Source organism: Mustela lutreola, chromosome 1, assembly GCF_030435805.1.
Source record: "Mustela lutreola isolate mMusLut2 chromosome 1, mMusLut2.pri, whole genome shotgun sequence".
NCBI lineage: Eukaryota > Metazoa > Chordata > Mammalia > Carnivora > Mustelidae > Mustela > Mustela lutreola.
In genome coordinates, this window is record NC_081290.1 from 8,912,553 (window position 1) to 8,933,992 (window position 21,440).

Genomic DNA, 21,440 nt, shown 5'->3' on the forward strand with positions numbered 1-21,440 from the left:
AAAACACATAATGTAGCATTGAATTATAACCCCCAGTACAAAGTAAACATACACAAATTCATACTCATATAAAGTGAATTAATAAATAAATGGAGTAAAGGGACAAATCTTTCCTACAGAAGAATTCTAAATAATACATGTCCACACTCCCCCTCTCAGGAGCTTCATCCTCTCCCTCCCTCAGTTTGAGTGTAGGCCAGATATAGAGAAGGATTTTCAAAAATAGCGTATGGATAGGGAAAAATAGTAACTTTAGACTGGAAAAACTTGGCAAACACTACCTTAACCAAGTGCTCAATCCTAACATCCCTGGCAATAAATCATATGAACAGCATGTGCTCCCTCGTATGAAAGGGAGAGCATACCATTTCCCTCTCTCTCTCTCTCTCTCATACACACACACACATAAACGCACACATCAGTGTGTCTGCACCATTCTGGCGGCCCAAATGTTTCCACTGTGCAGCAAAGGAACACTGCAACAGCCGCCCAGCCAGAATAATGCGCTTGCCAGGCTGTCCTGTCAGATGTAAGCAGGCCTTGGGCTCCTGGACCACTCAGACTCAAACGTCTGAGCTCCCCAGGGGAATCCGAACTCTCAGGAAGCAGGGAAACTGAACTCTGGGAGTTCCATGTTTTGAAGCATCTTTGTCCAAAAGTTGTAAGTCCCCCTTCGCTTGCTGAGTGACAATACCCCCCAGAAAGGTCACGCAGACTTGTTTCTTTGTGGGTCCCGTTCTGGGAAAGCATCTTATTCAAAATTTTCTAGATCTGTCTCCAGAGTCTTAGACAAGCCAGTGCCTACCATCTCCACTTCTCCCCTTCTGGGCTTTCTCCCCACTTCGTGATGATTGCATCCAATGTGGAGAAGTATTTTATATAGTCAGTGGTGAGGCCAAAGTAGGTAGTGGGTAGAAGGGTAGGCTGTGGGATACAATATTCCAGGAATGGAAGGAGACTTTTTTTTTTCTTTTTGCAAGCTTCATACTTATGATGAAACTCTAAACATCATTATTAGGAAAAAATAAGCAGGTTGTGGATGGCAAGTACATATGAAATCAGCGCTATAAAAATTTCTGAAGTACATGAATTAATGAGGCTATAAATAACTTTAGGCATGTAAACTCATAGATAATTGTCTGATATCAGTGTTTACCTCTGGGAACAGGGACAAAAGGCTCAGTTTTGGGTGTAACATCTCAGCTCTTGCAAGAACATTTTCTCTTCCAACTCTTGCACTCCCTCAATACTAGATATCTTGCTCACTCTTTGTTGTGCCTTTGTCTAGATCTCCTGTTCCCCCCCCTCCCCAACAATGCTTCTCCAAACTGCTTAAGCTTCTTAAACTGTTCAAGTATTGCCATCCTAGACTGATTCACTTTTCTTGGAGGCTCAGTTTTTCTCCCTAGTTCAATTAACCATCCTTACAATCATCTCTATCCTCTTTGTCCCTCACATTTCTTAGTCTTAGTAGTAAAGAAAAGCCTATACCAGTTTACATCCTTTTATTCAGAATTATCATAATGTTAAAATATTCCCTTGAATGCTTACGACCCATAACTCAGAAGATTATTAATGTTTCTTTTAATCAGCCCCTAAAGAACTAGATGGAAGTGGGACAGAAAGAATAGTGGGATATTCACAGAACCTACAAAATTTTCAGGCTGGCAATACATCCGTGAAAAATAACAGTCCTAGACAACAACATCAGATTCTTTTCATTTTTTTATTAATTACAGCACAGAGAAGAGGGGCAAAAATGTTTAAAGAAATTTGTGTTCTTTAGTCAGAGGGTTGGTTTCACACCAACAGAAAAGAAAAACAGATGAGTAAGCTCTAGGTCTTCATTTCTCTTTCTTTCTCTTACTCTCAGGGCAGACTGAAAGGCAAAAAGAAAAATATAAGTACTGTTTGCAAAGTGGTATGAGTTTTTGAAATCTATTCAAATGAATGTTGAATTTTTTGGATTCTCTTCCTGCAATTTCCACTAAAGAAAATCATTCAGCCTGTCCTGGACTCTGAATTCTTCTCTTGGGCTAGGGGAGAGGAAACACCAATAATATTGTAAAGTCCTCCCTTCGTCACTGGTGTCATCATCTCCTCAGGCTTCAAAGTCCCAAGCTTTTCATCATCACTTCTCAGAGTCACTTGATTAACACCTACTTCTTACCTAAATTAATTACCAACAAAACAAATGTTTTTTCCAAGTTAGACCTTTCAGAAGAAAATCTTGCCATTTAGTATGAAAACAAAACTACATCTTGAAAAGATCAAACTCACAGGACATACAAAGTTGCTTCCTCACTTGAATGCATGATCTGTAGGTACTACCAGGTGGGCAAAGAGCAAGTGAAAACCTCACAGTGGGGACAGACCTCATGTCAGTTTGGAAAATATGAAAATAATTCATGCTAGAAAATAGCTGGACAATCTGCTTTAAAAAAGAGAATCGATACTCTCTTTCTTAATTTCCCCCAAAATATGACAACAAAAAGGGGTGAAATATGTTTATGTTCAAACGTTTAAATTTTAAAGTGGGCCTTAGTAGCAAGCTATTCACTATAAAGTGCAAGTTCACATAAGGTAGGTCTGTCATACTCTTCAATGAAATCAGTCTTCTACTGGACTGTTAGATTGAACCATTCCACTGTTTTTTACCTTAAAAATGCACTTTCATATGGTCCAGCCTGATACCTAAAATGCCCACTGCGAAACCACTGCTCAGTTGAATGGTTCTGTCTACTGTGTCCCATTAGGTCAGAATGGGACACTGGCTAACTCTCAAGCTTTGGTTTGCATTTTGAATTGTGGATCCACCTCTCAAGAGCTGGGTTGTCCTTGTAAATTATGGAACCCATGTCTATCTGTGCCTTCAATTTCTCATCTGAAAAATGTGAAAAAAATGACACTCAATTTAGGCAACTATTCTGAGAATTAAATAAGTTAATATATATAACGGTCTTAGACATGACTAGTACTGGTCTATGGGGCTCTTGGCAAATGGTTGTCAATATTTGCCATTTTAATAGCAACTATTATAATTACTTTTTTATTTTTTATAATTACTTTTTTAAAACAGAAATTCAAAGTATAGTTACCTGAGATGTTTGTGATGATGTTCTTTTAGGCTAAGGCAGCTTGAGCGGCAGCAACAAGTTTTGGACCCTGAATACAGAGAAATGACAGATTTGGGGAAAGTGTAAGCATCACTATTACAATAAAAAGTTAACATTTATACAGCCACTTGTGATTACAAACTAATTTTACATGAATCCCATTCTTTAATTCTAGTTTAGTACCAGAATCTCTACAAGGAAGTTTACTGACATCCATTGTTCCCAAAGGAATAAAAACATCACCCTCAAGTCAGAGGGGAAATATTAAATGATTCAGACACTTAAATAAATTTCCTCCATTAAGCTATAACATCAAACTCAGATTAAACCCAATCACAAACCAGCAGTTTTCAAGAACATGTTTCAATAAATTGATATTTTGTTCAAAGACTACAGCCTTACAAATATTTCTATCTATGTTCCTAAACATCACAACCTTGGAAAAAGAATAAATTCTAGGAACATCTACTGATATGCTCCAGTGCAATAGGAGGTAAAAAATGAGAGACATTTAAGTAATTTTGTCAGATAATTGTGTAATTCTATGTATAACTGGAATAAGATTCTGGTCCTGAATGTACTGTGTCCTTTGGATATATAAACCCCTAAGCCGTGGCCAGATCAAATGCAACAAGAAAGGAAATTAGCCATATTGCCCCGAAGAGACTCCAGTACCTCCTCAGCGAAGCAGCCCTCTTTGTTCTCAGCTGCGCAGCACTTGTCCACAAAGGCTCCAAAATCCCCCATAACAGTTTTCAGTTGTTCTTCAGTTGCCTTGGGTTTGTGTTTCAACAGCTCAACAAGTGCACTGTATTTGAATGAAAACAAAACAACAGCAACAAAAATCAGGAAAAAAGTTGACCTCCATAAAGAAAGACATGGAATGAGTAAATCACAGGATTAAAAGGCACAGTGTAGGGAATAGAGTCAGTGGTACTGTAGGAACGCGGTATGGTGGCAGACGGGATCTACACTTATGTCAAGTCGCTATGTTGTACACCTGAAAATAATTTGATATTGTGTGTCAAATATGCATCGATTGTTTTAAAAAGGGAAAGAGAAAAACGGAGATGGTAAAGACAGTTGTATTATTGTTTAAGTTTATAAGTCTTAAAGCCAGGCAACTCTGAGCTTGAGGCCCAAGCTTACCACTATACGATTTAATATTCTCATTTGCTTAATGAGGAGACTAAAAGCCATCTTCATAGGGATGGTGGAAGGATCAAATGAGATAATCAATGTAAACTGTTTGACATAAGTAATATCAATAAATCTCAATAAGTCAATAGTCAGTAAGTCTTGTCAGTAAGTCTCTAGGAAGGATATGTCATTGCACTTATACATTATTCAGATTTTAGAAGCTTTACCATATTAAAAAGAAAAAATTTTATACCATAGTGAATTGAATTTTCTAGTGATTTAAGAGCTGAAACTGATTCTTAAAAGAAATCAGAGGAGCAGACAAACCATGAGAGACTGTGGACTTTGAGAAACAAACTGAGGGTTTTGGAAGGGAGAGGACTGAGAGGATGGGGGAGCCTGCTGGTGGGTGTTAAGGAGGGCACGTACTGTGTGGAGCACTGGGTGTGGTGCATAAACAATGAACCTTGGAACACTGAAAAAAATATAATGAAATTAAGATTTTTTTTTAAAAAAGCTTAGTTATCTTGTTAGACTCCATTTAAAAGTTTCTAATCTGAAAGTGTTTATGTTTGGTCCATGAAATTTACCCCCATTTAGTTAATACTGGGAAGGCCATAGGTAATAAAATCATCTAAACTTATGTGAGCTGATGGTTCTAGCTCCTTGACATCCACAGAGATAAAATAGTGCTAGAGAGATAAGGGTTTTGCAATATTATTCATAAGTCTATGGCTATGATTAGAACCCCCAAGATGATAACATACGGTGCTAAATTTCATGCACTTGTGACCCCTATTGAGAGCAATAGGGTGTACAGCCTCAGAACTCATTTTTCTAGATGTTTTTCATCCAACTTGCATTCTCAAAAGTTGTATGTTGAGGATATGCCTTGTCTGTGGGTTGCCATAGAACAAACTTAAAATAATTATTCATGCCTAGAAATATATTCTCTTATGATTTCTACTGACTAATTTGACATTTGCACAAATCCATCAGTTAATTGTTCATCTTTTTCTACTGGACTTTTCTTAAGACCTTATTCCACTCTAGCTTTTATCCACAAGACCATTCTGAATGATTTGTAGGGAAGATTCCAATATAGAGGTTTATTGCTAGGAAAACAAAAAGCTATAGATTTTATTCTTGACATTTGTATCAGCTTACTAACAAGTTCAATACTTAAATACTATTTTCCAAAAAAATATAATCACTACTTCAGAAAAAGTTACACATTTCAATGTACAATTCTCACTCCCAAGCTTATAGTAATGAAATACTACTCACGATTGTTTCTTCACTTGTTTCTCAGCATCGGGAAGTGTGCATAAATCTGCATGGAAGGTGAATGTTTCAGCATTAAACTCTTTGGGAACATATGTCTCATCGCCTGCCAGAGCAGAAAAGCATGGTCGTCTGTTCACCAAGGACTCCGAGCAGCATTTGGTGACTCTATCGCTCACTGGGGTCTTCTCATGCAACACGCACAACCGGTTCAGGACCACGGCCAGCTGAAGGACAGTGCGGGAGAGCAGACATTCAAAAGAAAAATAGCAATAGTTTTCCCTTTACTTTCCAATGGACCAAAGACGTATTATATTTTACCTAGCAATAGTGAATCCAAGGTCGATTGGAGGAAGTGATTTTGTTTCACTTTAGAACTACAGATAATGAGGGACTTTTAAAGTATGTTCTCTTTATGTCTACATTTTATATCTTTTTATGATATTTTATCTAAAGATATTCTCTTTATATCTACATTTTAATAATTCACTTGAGAACATAATTGATTTAAATAATTTGATGTGAGTCCTCAGATATGTACAGGAGTGGGAAGGAAACAGTCTTATACAGACACACATTTTTAAGAGACCCCAAAGAATATGAAAGTTTTTTAAGTTCCAGGATGAAACACTGAAAACTCATGGAATTTTGGTCAATTTATCATTTGGGGGATCTTGGACAAATCTTCATGCAGGACAATAGAGGTGACCAAGTCCTGGGTGCCACTACCAAATACACACACATGCACGTGTATGCGCACACATGTTAGTTCACCCCTGTTTCAGAAAGTTAGCTTCGTCCATATCTAAAGGCAAAAATTCATCATTATTAACTTATTATACTTGAAAGACTTACATAATCTTCAGCACAGGACATTCTTTCTGTTTCGGGTTTGGTACAACACCTGGTGCCCACTTTTCCTAGTTTTCTTGAGACCTCCACAAGAGTTGGAGTTGACACTTGGGGGAGTTTCTTGGTGTAACGAACTAAGAGCCTGGAACAAAATCACTCACATGTTTTCATGTTTTCTCTAACATAGCAGGTCAAGCAGAGAACACTTAGCCAAAATTAACTAAAATAATTATCCATTCATAAAATCACCTTTGTCTCCAGGTTGGTTGAATAGTATAGGGGAAGACCTTGTCCTGAGTAACTAGTTAAGCTTATCTTTGTTTCCACCTGTGCTGTATCATTCTAAGAAAGTAACTTATTATAATTCAGTGATATTAATATATTTATTTATTGCTTCTTTCTTTCCATAAAACCTACTGGGGTCTTAATATATATCAGCACCCTGCTAAATTTGAAAGGTAGGTATAAGTTTTCTCATCTATAAAACGGGAAAAGTTATATCTGACTCATAAGGATGGTGCAAGTATTAAATTAAAATAAATCAACCTGGCATGGGACCCAGCACATAATAATCACTTACTAAGAATTCCAATCACCACTGAAAGTCATTTATGGCTGCAATCTGCTCAAGGGAAGAGATGATATCTGGTTCACTGTTGTTACACCTAGCACCCGTAGTTGGAAGAGTGCTAACATAGGTAAACCAAACAATAAATATCGACTGAATAGATGTGTCTCTTATCTTTACCTCCACAGATAAGGCTCTATGTGGATCAGGACATTAGTCCATCAGCTTATACATTACTTCTTGAGCTACTATTATTTAAAGCCTACCACTTCCTCCTTTGTAAAGCATTGCTACATTTTGGTTGCCGGTAAGCTATTCCTTAACCTCCAAGGGGCATCCTCATTTCCTACATTGCATGATTGGCTATTTTCCCTTTTCAATCTCAAGAGACCAGTTTTTTAAACTGCACTCAAATATAGGCCTCTCCTTCCCATTAATCATTTTATCTCTCCCCCTCTAGTCTTTCTTGATGGAGAGAGATTAGAAGGCTATAATGTATTTTTGTGATAAAATTTCCATGATAGGTGGTATACATATTAAGTCTTCAATAATTACAGCTTGATCAAGAAAAAGAAAACAACTGGGCACCTGGGTGGCTCAGTGGGTTAAGCTGTTGCCTTCGGCTCAGGTCATGATCTCAGGGTCCTGGGATCGAGTCCCCCATCGGGCTCTCTGCTCTGCAGGGAGCCTGCTTCCTCCTCTCTCTCTCTGTCTGCCTCTCTGCCTACTTGTGATCTCTCTCTGTCAAGTAAATAAATAAAATATTTAAAAGAAAAAAAAGAAAACAACTGATAAACTAAAATACTTACGCATTTTGGAAGCCATATTCTCCAAGTTTTTCAAAAAGTTCACAGTTTACTTTGACTAAATTCTGAGGCTCTTCCACAAGAGGTTTAAATTCGTCAAACTGAAAGATAAAAGAATTGTGTCAACAGAATTCCACCTGAGCACCACACACAGATTCTTTTTCACGACTGCAGGCAGAATGAGATCCTTCCTCCTTCTGCCCAAAGCCATGTAAATAGATCTTTGATGTCAAATTTATCACAATATGTCCAAACTGTTTATTTGGCAAGGGTGTATAGTATAAGAGATTAAGACTACTCAGGCTCTGGACTGTGACTGCTGGTGTCTGAGCTGGGCCGTCCAACTCACTTTCTAACTGTGTAATTACACCTCCTGTATTTCCAAGCTTCAGAACCCTCACTGTTAAAATGAGAATTAACAAAAAAGAAAGGAGAAAAGGAAAAATAAAGAAAGAAAATTCGGATAAAGATGGTATTCACCTTTAGAATTGTTCTACAAACCATTTGAGTTAATGAAATTAAAACAGTGCCTGGTAGGTAATAAAAGCTTAGTAAATAAATGATAACTATGGCTATATCATTATAATTAAGCCAGCTCTCCAGATGGATTCTGAGTTCCCTGAGATAAGAGATTTTACCTTGGTCATAGGCTCCAGTATGGTGCCCGGCGTATAGTGAGTTCTGGATAGAGGAAAGAATAACTTTCCTGTGATTCTAAAGTTTGGAAACCACTATATATGCCGGGAGTGTTAAATAGCTTAAACATGTTAAAATCCTCTTAAAGCATCGCTAAATATGGCCCAAATCCTCAAGGTTTCCCTTCCTTACTTCATGTCTTATAAAGCAATTTCTACACTTTTTCCCCCAGATCTGAAAATATTCTAAATGAATAGATTTCATAATCGTCCTTAAGATGCTAATTCTTGATAGTTGATAAATCTTGGGATCTGATTAACCTTGTATCTAAGCTAAGTCTCTTAACTTACAATTCAATTTATCTTATTTTGTCCTCAGGAGCATTAAAAAAAAAGAAAAAGAATGACGAAGATTTGTGAAATTAGAGATTGCTCCCTTCAGATCTTTCCTTTCTTGGCTCTTCTAGGTCTTACTAACCATTCTATTTAGAGTTATTTTTTCTGTAAGGTTTAAAAACACAGGATTGAAGCCATGTCAAGAAAAGATCTAAATTGCACTATGTAGCAATTCACATGCTTGGATTACTTCTCTTTCTCATTATTAAGGATCATGAGCGGGAGCACCACACTGTTTCCCACTAAGGAACCTACCACTTTGCCATAGCAACTAGGAGGATCAGCAGTGGCACAACACTTCTCCAGAGTGGCTTCATATTCCTTGGCAAGTCTCAACAGCAAAGAGACAGAGTATTCAGGATGCCTTCTTGAATATTCATACAAAAACCTAGTTCAGATGAAAATAAAATAGATTTCATTGGGCAAATGAGCAAGAAAGATCACATAACTCACCTCAAGAGTGACTGGTATCCCAAAGGTCTGAATTTGACTAGACCCCATGCAGGGAAGCTTCATGGCTAAGAGGCTGCAGTTCAGAATTACAGCTACCTGCATTCAAATCCTGCCTGTGGCACTTAGTTTGCTGTATCACCTTAAGCAACTTGTTAAAACCATCACAGCCTTAGTTGCCTTCTCTGTAGCACGTGGATGATAACAGTACCTATCTCATAAGATGGTTTGCGGGAAATACATGACGTGATCTTTGTAAAGTACACACTGTGTGGCACATATTAAATGTTTGATGAGTGACACCTAATATTATTATGTATATTTCTTGTAACTTGGACTATACCTCAAAAGGGTTCTGATAAATAAATAGAGATGTATTCTTGAATTTTTCTTTTTCCTCTTTATAGAAGGGAAATCTTGAAGGGTACACGATTTTGTGAAATATATAGCAACATTACACTATTATAATCCAACAATAAGAATGCAAAGTTTATCACCACACTTACTGATTACATATAATCACTTATTTTGTCACTTAATTTCATGTTGCCTTGCCATGCTACTGTATTCCTGGTCTGTTCAACCAAATATAAGACATGTGGTAGCAGACCGCAAAATTCCTCTTATACTTCCTTATATAGATAGATAAATGGGAGGTAGATAGATAGATACAGAAATACAGTGATGTAAAGATGTACTACATATATTCACACATATCTATTATAGTAAGTTCAAGAAATACTCTTTGAAGGAATAAATAAATAAATAAATAATATGTTCATAATTAATGTATACAAAAAATATTTCTAGAGTATTCCCAAAAATATCCCAGAAAATGAATGGGGTCAGAATAAAGATAGAAACTTCTCTATTCTCTTCTCTACTGTCTGAGTTTTTGCCTTAAGCATGTATTAATCTGTAATAATTTTTTAAACTAATCAATTTTCCCTCAAAATTTAAAAGCTAGGAGAGGGAAGGATAAAGAAGCATTGTAGACAACATGGAAACTGTAGCAATGTCAAAGGAAAGCCTAGTTTATCTTTCCAAATCCCGAGACCATCTAAAAACTATGGAAAGATTATTCCTTATCCACTTACGTGCCCAGGAACACATCTTTTGCCTCCTGATAGTTTTTGCAAACCTCCTTATCTTCAACAAAATCAGCAGCTAATGGGGTCAGGTCACCAGGCAACTCATCTCTTTCCACCTCTGCAAGGCACTGGGATTTTTCCAACAAAGGCTTATCACAGCATTCCTTCAGTTTAGTGGAGATTGAATCCTGATTTTCACATATGTACTTGGCCATATCCGCCTATAAGCAAGTCGATAAAAATTTTTCAATGTAAATGGACATCACTGCACTTTCTCCCCAGATCTTTATTATGTTGGCAAAATATGTTTACTGTGTTCTAAGACCATACATATACCAACATGACTTCTATAAATACTTTCAGTTCATGTTCCTAAGACTAGGGACTCAGAACTACTAAAATATTGTCAATTAATTACAAAAGACTGGTCAGTAACAAGGAGCCATCTCAGTTCTTATTAGTTTTATACTTTGACTGTCAAGTCATTTAAGGTTCTAAATTAAAACTCAGTACTATTTTTCCAAATAGTCCTCTCACGCATTTTGAAACCAAATAACTAAATAAAATGTGAGAGATCTTTGAAAAATTAGTCAAAGACCCATAGTCACAGGCCCCACTTACGCATATAAAATTTTTGTCTTAAATTTTTCAGAAAGTATTCTGAGAGATTAAGATGCTGGTATTTGGTCATATTTTTAAATTTGGAAAAAAGTGATGTCATGCTAAATATGTGTATAGTTAACACAGATGGTTAACTAAAAGAGAATAAAAAGGTGGAAACTACATAATTTCCAAAGATCTCTTTGTGGTAGCTCTTCTCCAACTCCACCCCCTCCCAAAAATGTCTGCTTAGAAATCTCCCTTGGTAGGTGCTGTCAGTGTAAGCCTTTGTCCTCACAATATGACTGAAAGGGTTACAAATTAGTGAATGTCTTTGTCAGATCATTTAGTGAGTGGGATAGCCAGGTTAAAAAAAAAAAAAAAAAAAGGTACCACAAGGCAGGGAAAGAATTGAGCAGATGAGACATAGAAAACAATCTCAACCCACTATCGGCCCCATGGATAACACAAAGCAAATTCATCCTACCAGCTGAGGCCCGTAAGTTACTAACAGAGCAGACTGTGGATTCTTTACCCTGTCATCTGCACATTCAAGAAGGTCACCATGGCAGCATTCCTTGTGGACTTTGGTAAGATCTGTCACCAACTTGGAAACCTCTGCAAAGTCAGCTTTGGGGAATTTCTGGCTCAGGCGAGCTACTGACCTAAAAAGAAAATTCCCCTTGTGAAAACATGATTAACATGTCAAAGTATTAGGAAAATGCTACTCAAAACAAGAAAATTCATGATAAAATAACATATAGATATAACTTGTAAAAATCCATTTGTTCTTATTTTCATGCTAGTTCTGAACCACATGGTTATCTGAGAGCAAAATGTTTCCTTAGGTCACAACTAGCTATTGTAAGGGTGTGTGTGGTGGATAAAAGTCCAGCAATTCATGAAAGCGGAAATCAAAGAGAGATTCTAGAAGGGGCAACATGTGGAGAGCTATCCGGTTTGAAGCCCAGATCTGACTTCTAGATGTGGTTGTGTCACTCATTAGCAGTGGGACACTAGGCAAGTTACATAGCCTCTCTGAACCTCAGCCTCTCCACGGTCATGACAGCATGCTACACGGAAGGACTGAGGTGAGGACTAAATCAGTCAATCTGTATGATTGACTGAATGAACCAAGACATTGATCCAGCGAGGATCTAAGCCTCCTGCCAACAGGGAGAAGGCTAATATCCACGTGCTTTCCCAAATCATGTTAACATTTCCTTCATCGGATCAAAGTTCCTTCTTCCCCCAAACCAATCACAACCTGTTCAACTGCATTTCGTTTCATGTTGGGGGTGTTTGGTTTACTGATTTAGTTAGTTGATCTTGGTGGCATGGGGGTAGGGATGGCCGGCAAAGATAGCTCAAACGATGGTTTCTGGAGAGCTTAGAATGTCTGCTATTTTCATTTTATCTCTTCTTGCTGTTGATTCATTGTTGACTAGCAAGTGAGGGATGGGGAAGGGGATTTCTCTTGGCTTAGAAATTGAAGGATGCTCCTAGAACCAGTGAAGGAATATAAAAACAGAGACCCAGACAAAACCAAGGGATTAACAACAGAGCTAGAGCTATGAGAAAATGAGAACTAATCCTGATGGCTAAATTAATTACCAGAACATAAAAGGAAAAACATTTCCAGATAATTGGTGTTGTTTGGGGGAATAAAATTAAGTAGCAGACCCTGATAACTGCTCTATAGAAAGAGTGGATCATTAGAATAAGGTCCCTAAGTCTTTCTAAAAAAGTGGAATTTAAAATATTGTCCTAGAAGGACAAAAAAAGATACCTTCTAAATTCTGTGACCACCTAGAAAAAATGTGATAAAAAATAATGAGGAATTGTCACTGATGCTCGGATTTTCACCACTGTCAAATTTCTACATTTTAAACAACCAGGAAGATGTATGTGAAAGTACCTCCATAAAATGCCATATAAATGTACATTTTTGTCAACTGAACCATAACCACTTACATCATTATAAAGATTCAAACTAAGTTTAAAATACCATGCTTTGAAGGCTCTATCTCCGAATTTCTGGAGGCTGGCACACTTGAATCTTTCTCTGGCAGATGAAACCAGTACTTTTTCCCTCAAAGCCTCAGTCTGCAAAAAGAAATGATTTGGGAGAAATTAGAAAAGGAAAGTTCTATGCAAAGCACTCCCTCATAAGTTCAGATAAGACTGTGCCGAATTAAAATTTAAAGAGATAATTTACACCTAAATTCCCAAGCCACCTGCTATTAGCAAATAATTATTTTGCTATGCAGGGAGAGCAACATCAGTCAGGTCCTATTGGAAAACTCTACGCAGTTAGGAACCAGAATAGAGACATCACCAAGGAAAAGGGCGCTGACAGGAAATGTGGAAGAGAGTCCACTAATACCGCAGAAAATATAGCTTTGCTGAGTTCTCAGTTTTGCATATAATTTATCTCAACCCCTCCTCCACCAACTCTCACAACTCCCTAGAATAGGGAGGAATGCTTTTTTGACCATGTACAGGAGTTTATATCAGAGACACAAATTCCCTAAATCTAGCCATGAGATGCTCAAAGATTTGATATGAATCAGTCCTCCCGTTCCCCTGCACAATACCTTGGGTGTCAGACAGGCAGCCTTATCCGCAGCTTGGCAGCATTCTGCAAAAACTCCTTTGTATTGTTGAGCATAGTAAAGGAGTTCCGGGGCATAAAAGTAAGGATGTCTTCTGGCAACTTCATACAGGTATCTACATTTTCAAAAAGAAAAACGGGCAGTCATGTTTCTACAGCAAACAGTGGTATGGGAACAACTGTAATCAACATTCTCACCTAATTTACCAGCTAATCTCAATATGTACATGACGACTTGCCTTGGTCATTCTGAAAGTCAGTGAAATGTTGAACTTCTGTATATAAATTATGTCCAGACATCTATATGTTTTATGTATATGTACACATATATACACACACATAGGTATAAAATAGTTAAACTTTGGTGATGCAATGTTTTTGACTAAAATAAAATCAATTCTGAGAATAACTAAATATATATCTTCATCATATTTTATCACAGACCAATCTCTCCATTTTTGTTTGTTTTTTTACAGATCATGTCCTCCTTCAATGAACTCTAAAAGCTCTTTGATCCCATTTTTTTCATCCTGGATAATTCTGTAGTATCAGATCTTACTGCTTTGAAAATTGTCAGAATAAAAGCTTCAAAGAGTTCATGTCAAGAATATTTTTTACTATAGTAACAGCTATAAGTCTTGAACTTTTTTCATAATTTTTCATTTTGAAACATAAAAAGCAGATGACTTACTTTCCCAGAAACTTCTGTTCATTTTCCTGAAAGGCAGTGCACATGACCTCAGGGTCTGGGGTCACCAGCGGAGGGAAGCCTGGGTTATCATCCTTGTGGGTCAGGAAGCACTCATTTCTCTCAGGCTCCTGTTTCTCACAGCAGTCAGCCAGCTCGCCATACTTTTCACGAAGAGAAGCAACTGTACACAGTTTGTCTCCAAAGAGAGTGTGCTAGGTGGAAGAAAGCAGGCTTCAGGTCACCGGGAGATATTTTATTTTCTTTGTACCCAAAGGGCAGTATAAAAAATTGAAAGTATGGGTAAACCTTGGTTAGGAAATCATATACACGTATACTTTTTTCTCAGGGTTAGAGAGTTTCCCTTGATTTGACCATGTATGGGAATTTTGTAAGAATTGACCATCACCTGACTACTTAGGGTAGGTAGGGCAGAAGGGCAACACAAAAGAATGAACATGGCACTTATTTCTACATAATGCTACAGGTTAGGAGAGCTGATTAAAAAAAAAAAATCAAGGGAAAATAATCCTCTAAGTAGCAAGTGAATTCACAGTAGGGAAGAAAGTATTCAGATAGTTTTTCATTTGATGTGCTCCTTTCTGAAAGGTCCAACTTTTAAGTAGATACTATTCAAAAACTGAAGAGTAACACAATTTACTGTATATTAATTATTATGTAAAATGTAGATCTTTTTTATTCTAGAAACATTTGCCTCAAAACACATACCATTAAATGTATTCTTTCTGTCCCTATTAATTTTTTATTATAAAAGTAATTGGCTCTGCAGGGAAAATATACTGCTGAAGATAGAATTTATTAATTTTCTGAAAAATACATTTTTAAAAATTCATATTTATAGCCATAACTTTGTGTTAAAAGTATTGAGTTGAAGTACTGATTCTAACTGGAGAGAAAGATAAATAGAGAGAAAGAAATAAGAGAGGGAGAGGTGGGGCACCTGGGTGGCTCAGGGGGTTAAAGCCTCTGCCTTCAGCTCAGGTCATGATCCCAGAATCCTGGGATTGAGCCCCACATTGGGCTCTCTGCACAGCTGGAAGCCTGCTTCCTCCTCTCTCCCTGCCTGCCTCTCTGACTACTTGTGGTCTCTGTCTATCAAATAAATAAATAAAATCTTAAAAAAAAAAAAAAAAGAGGGGGAGAGATTTCAGTGATAAACACTGGCCTTGCCCTGGACAGGTATACACATGTTAAGTGGTGAGAGAAACATAAACCTCTCCCTGAATTCAACACCTACATGGAAATACCAAAAGTTCAAAGTCCTTCAAAATGAATAAATGCCTATTTTTTATTCTATGTAAAAATATAAATATCCCTAAAATGAGGACTATATCACTGTACTATTATTTTACCTAAGAAACAAAATCAACACAGAAATCAGGTGAGTGTCTCCGGAAGTTAAAAACCACGCTCCTACCCCCTTACACTGTTGGTGGGAATGCAAGTTGGTGCAGCCTCTTTGGAGAGCATTGTGGAGGTTCCTCAAGAAATTAAAAATAGAACTTCCCTATGACCCTGCAATTGCACTCCTGGGTATTTACCCCAAAGATACAGATGTCGTGAAAAGAAGGGCCAACTCTACCCCAATGTTTATAGCAGCAATGGCCACGGTCTCCAAACTATGGAAAGAACCAAGATGCCCTTCAACGGAGGAATGGATGAGGAAGATGTGGTCCATATACACTATGGAGTATGATGCCTCCATCAGAAAGGATGAATACCCAACTTTTGTGGCAACACGGATGGGACTGGAAGAGATTCTGCTGAGTGAAATAAGTCAAGCAGAGAGAGTCAATTATCATATGGTTTCACTTATTTGTGGAGCATAGCAAATAGCATGGAGGACATGGGGAATTAGAGAGGAGAAGGGAAGGGGGAAATTGGAAAGGGAGGTGAACCATGAGAGACTATGGACTGAAAAACAATCTGAGGGTTTTGAAGGGGTGGGGGTTGGGAGGTCAGGGTACCAGTGATGGGTATTAGAGAGGGCACAGATTGCATGGAGCACTGGGTATGGTGCAAAAATAATGAATACCGTTATGCTGAAAATAAATAATAAATAAATTTTAAAAAAATTAAATTCAAAAAAAAAAAAAAAACCCACACTCTCACTGTTAACCTCACTGAAAAGAAATCAAACCTCAGATTTTAAAAAGAGACTTCTACAAATCACAACTGTCCATTTAAATACACTGTAACTGTTGTACGTGGTCTTCCCAAAGAAATATTTCTAAAACTGTGAGTCTAGCTGGACCATCTCTGCCATAGAAGAAACAAAGGCTATCCTCACTTCTGAGAGTCGCTTACAAATTAATAATTGAGGAAACAAAAGTGGCATTGTTTTTCCTTTGAAATGATCAGGATTACTTATAAGAAGAAGAAATAATACTCAAAATCAAAATGTACTTACAAGAGATTTGCCGCAGTCGGCCCCAGACTGGTCAGCAGCACAACCCTTTGCAAACTCAGTCATTTCCTTTGCTAATTTCACATGGTCTTCAAACGGGCACTGCTGGAGATACTGAGAAAAGGCAACCAGCACCCTGAAACAAAGGACAAATATAAAAATGTAGCATGGGGCAGGTGGGCGGCTCAGTCAGTTAAGCGTCAACCTTCAGCTCAGGTAGTGATCCCAGCATCTGAAGATGGAGCCCGGTGTGGGGTTCTCTACTCAGCGGGGAGCCTGCTTCTCCTTCTCCCGTCACCCCTTCCCTGCTTGTGCTGGTGTGCGCTCGCTTGCTCTCGCTCGCTCTCTCAAATGAATAAATAAAATCTTTAAAAAAAAATGTAACAGGGTGAAGTGTTAATATAAAGTATCTTGCTTTATATTGCATATATCTATATATTATATATAATATATATATTTTATATATCTTGCTGGACAACACACTGTGTCTGTATATGTTCTATATTTTATACATCTCACTATTAGCCAGAAAGTCTATCCACATCAACTGTTATCTGAAGCCTAACCAGGCATATGTGGCTTTCTGAGCAAAGCAGACATGTATTTACACCATGTTTAAATACATGTGTGTGCCTGTCAGGAGATGTAAAAACATAGAGCAGGCAAGTGAAATGTATTTTAAATAAATCTAATTATTAAGACTAGGGACATTACCTAGGTCCTTTGACTATTTAAAACCAAAAAACCAAAGCCACACACACCTCTCACTTAATCAGGCTGTACCATGAGATTGGCCTTTAAAAAGTAAAATGCTTTCTCATTTTGTACTAAATCTAAAAATATTAAAATGCTCTCAAGAAACTACATACCTCTTTGCTAGGTAAAGGAATTTAGTAAGTGAGCCGCAAAAGGAACCATATATTAAATTCTTTCTCATGCAGGTTATGGAAGAGTTCCGGAGCCACACTGTCCAGTACAGTGGCCAGTAGCCACATGTGGCTGCATAGGTTTAAATAAATCAAAATTAAATGCAACTTTAATTTCTGACCCTCAGCTGCACTTGCCACATTTAAAGTGTTCAATAGCCACATGTGGCCAGTGGCTGCCATATTAAACAGCACTGATGCAGAATATTTCCATCAATGCAGAAAACTCTATTAGATAGGATGGTTCTAGAAGATGGGCTCTGATGACAGGGGAATATAAGAACTTCAGACTAATAACTAACACTATTAGGGACATTAAATTTGACTGCTGGGTTTTTTCTGTTTTTTTTTGTTTTTGTTTTTGTTTTTTAACTTACAGGCCTTTGAAATGTTCTTCTCCCAAATCATTGTACCGATGAGCAATCTCACTCTGTTCTGGAGAGGAAAAAAGAAAAAACAAAACAGACTTACTTACATTCTGAAGAAAACAACTTAGTTATATAGTACTTTTTGTGTTTCTCTCCATGTGACTTAGGTATTCATTTGCTCCAAAATACTGGCCTCAGATCCCTACAGAAAATCTTGGGTTGGTGGTGAACTACTTCTTCTGCATTAAAACAGATGAGTTGTTCAATCACCGATGATACTATTTGAAAAATCATTAAAATTGTTAAATACTTATAGCTTTATATTCAAACTTGGATAAGATCTAATGTTCTTGCGTTGTCTATTAACAGCTTCTGAAAGGACAGTCTAAAATGAAAAATATAAATACAAGTTCTATTTATAAGATTAACAACACAGGTTTTTGTTTTTTTATAAATCAAGATGCAGCCTTTGGGAATTGGAGCTATGAATTCTAACATCAACTATATTCTGCGAAGTTTGTCTCTCTGCCTAAGTTCCTTCATGTGCAGAAGGAAGTTACAGCTACTAAGCAATTCTCACTATTTTTTTTTTCACTTAGGATGTTAGAAATATATAAATAAGATAACTTCCTGGGCACCTGGATGACTCAGTCAGTTAAGTCTCTGCCACCTCTCAGGTCATGATGGTCCCGGGCTGCTAAGTGGGGAGTCTGTTTCTCCCTTTGCCTCTGTCTGTCCCCCCGCTGGGCTCTCTTTCTCTCAATCCCTCTGTCTCTCTTAAATAAATCAATAAAATCTTAAAAAAAAAAAAAAAAAAACTTCCTGAGGGATCACAGATACAAAATATCATCACCATCTAGAAATGTATGCTAAAGGAAAATGCTTCTTTAAAGATGCAGGGTTTTCTAAAATTTTTTCTTATTAGGAAAATAAAGTAAAAGCTGAATAATAGGAAAATAGAATTCTTACGTGCTTCTCGACGAGTCACGCCCCTGGAATAAGCAGAGCTAAAGAGAAAGAGGAGGGAAATAAAAGTTACCCACTTCATTGTGCCAAAGGCTTGTGGGGTTGATAGAAAAGGTAAGAGGAACAGAGAGAAATTCGCACTAATATACTTCTTTATCCAATAATTGTAGATTATTAACCAGACTCATCTTTGTATTTCATTGGTCCCCGACTGATTACAAAATTCATATTATTCTTGCCAAAAAAACTATTTGACTAAATCCGTTGCGTATGTTTGCCGTTTGGAACTGTTTTCTCTACAAGACGACCTTGTTAATTCATTAGTTATGTAAAACATCTTATCAAATTTTACATAAGAGTTTAAACGATTTGTCCCTATTATTCATTACCATGTTCTTCAGCTGTGATTTACCATTTGACATTTTATTTTTTAATATTTGCAAAATTCTAACCAAACCAATGACTTAACTTGGAAATAAGACTTAATAAAAGAGCTAAGCTCTGAGCTGCATCTATTATTAACTCCAGGTATGCTTTTGTCAATAAATAATGAAAAATTCACACACATACATGAGGGCTTCCGTATCTTTTTCAGTCTCCTAAAATTGTTCTGTCTGAAAAAAGCTGATGTTTCCTCAAATGCAAACTAAGAGAAAGCCATAAGAACAGTAACAATGAAAATGGATGTTCAGAAGTTCTACACTCCCATCCCGGCTGTGGCCCACATGTGATTCAGGTCCTCTGGTAAGATACTTAGATGTAATGTAGGTATATCTCATGAATTTTCAGTTAAGGAGATATGGGGGGAAAAATGGATGCAATGACAGTAATGACAATCTTTACCATAAAAGGTATATAGGATAGGAACATCCAGGTGACTCAATTGGTCAAGTGTCCAACCCTTGATCTCAGGTCAGATTTTGATCTCAGGATTGTGAGTTCAAGCACCGTGTTGGGCTCCACACTGGGCAAGGAGCCGACTGGGGCGGGGGGATATATATATATATACACACACACACATATATATATGACAGGTTGAGGCTTGATTACACCTCTAGAGGTTAGAAGACTCCTAAACCTTTACCAGGTATCATATTCTTTCTAATCCTGTTTCCCCTTCCTTTCTCCCTTTTAATAAAAAACAGTCACATGTTTTTCTTTAATGTTACTTTTTATTTCAAAATAAATTTAACATCGTGTCTGAAAACAAAGCAAAGACGATTTTCAAAAAACAATTTTTTTCCAACTGCTGCCCTTATTCTCCCCACCCAGGATTATGATCCCTACCTATGAAGAGCTCCTCTCTTGCTGCCCTTTTGCTTTAAAGATAAGGAGCCACAAATTTCAACCAGTAGGAAAATTGACTTTCTCTGATACCACAAAACAATAATTCGTTTCAAACAGTCGATTCACGTAATTAAGTAACTGAGTCAGTCAATACTGTCGGTCAACATAGGCAGAGAGACTAACATATAGGCAGAGAGACTAACAAATACTGAAGAGAAGCATCACTTTTTTTGTTACGTCACATGATGAAAGGTATATACTTTCCATGATCATATTTTATTTTATGTCATTTTCAGGTATGGGTGCTAATTAAATAATTCAAACACAGAAGAGACTATAGATACATAGAAGATAGGAGACAAGAGGTGATAGATGATAGATTAGATAGATAGAGAGATAGATATAGACACAGTTTTCTTAAGTAGCACAAAGGAGACCTGCATATGGAGTCTGACTTATCTTTCATGCCACAGTTGAACAGAAATAAAAGAATGTCTGCCTGTGGAATTGTTCCTGTTGGGAAAATATTTTAACTCTGAAAGCCTATATTAGAAAAGACAAAAAGGATACTATTCTAACTTTTTAGCTTTGTAAATAGAAAAAACAATTCCTTTCTTTGTAAATTATATTTAATATATGTATTTTTTTTGCTTCCAAAAATGAGTAAGCATCTTTATTTGAAGTCAGTGTCCAACCCTAGGTTTTCTTTATATAAATACTTGAGGAAATCTTGATCAAACATGCTATTCATATCATTGAATGTAATTGTATCGCTAATTCACAAAACCAGGCCTTTGTCATGCACATTTATACTTTGTGAATGTTCTTTCATTTAACAAATGAAAATAATATTAGTGTCACCATCTACTTTGCACAACAATACTATATGGTAATACCATGGTAAATATAGAACACCAAAAAAAAAAAAAAATCAAATTCATCATTGTTCTAGAAACCTGACATTGATTTTCCTATATTTAATGAAGATTCCAAAGTTTTCAATCCCATAACTTCAAATATAAAATTAAAAACACCTGAATTTTTCCTTATGGTACCAATAAAGTGTTTCCACGGATGTATCCTTATTAGGGATTAGTAGATGGTTGAGAAATAACATACTTAATTCTTAACACTATCTGCATGCTTAAAATCTATCTTAATTAACAAGAAACACCAAAAAATACATTTTGTGGATTCCCAAAATAAGAGTTCCTGTATTTATCTT

The 21,440-nt window shown here is 36.9% G+C and overlaps 1 protein-coding gene across 1 annotated transcript; it reads right to left on the bottom strand.

Annotated features, from left to right (window-relative positions):
- Positions 1–1,707: 1,707 nt before the first annotated feature.
- Positions 1,708–19,054, bottom strand: ALB (albumin). Its single transcript, XM_059159379.1, has 15 exons — positions 18,932–19,054; positions 17,972–18,029; positions 16,672–16,804; positions 14,244–14,455; positions 13,536–13,668; positions 12,947–13,044; positions 11,474–11,603; positions 10,345–10,559; positions 9,053–9,185; positions 7,770–7,867; positions 6,396–6,534; positions 5,544–5,767; positions 3,792–3,924; positions 3,099–3,165; positions 1,708–1,879 (listed from the first exon to the last, which is right to left on the bottom strand). Exons 1-14 carry the CDS (start codon positions 19,008–19,010, stop codon positions 3,124–3,126), a joined length of 1,827 nt encoding a protein of 608 aa, XP_059015362.1. The 5' UTR covers positions 19,011–19,054; the 3' UTR covers positions 1,708–1,879; positions 3,099–3,123.
- Between the last annotated feature and the right edge of the window lie 2,386 nt (positions 19,055–21,440).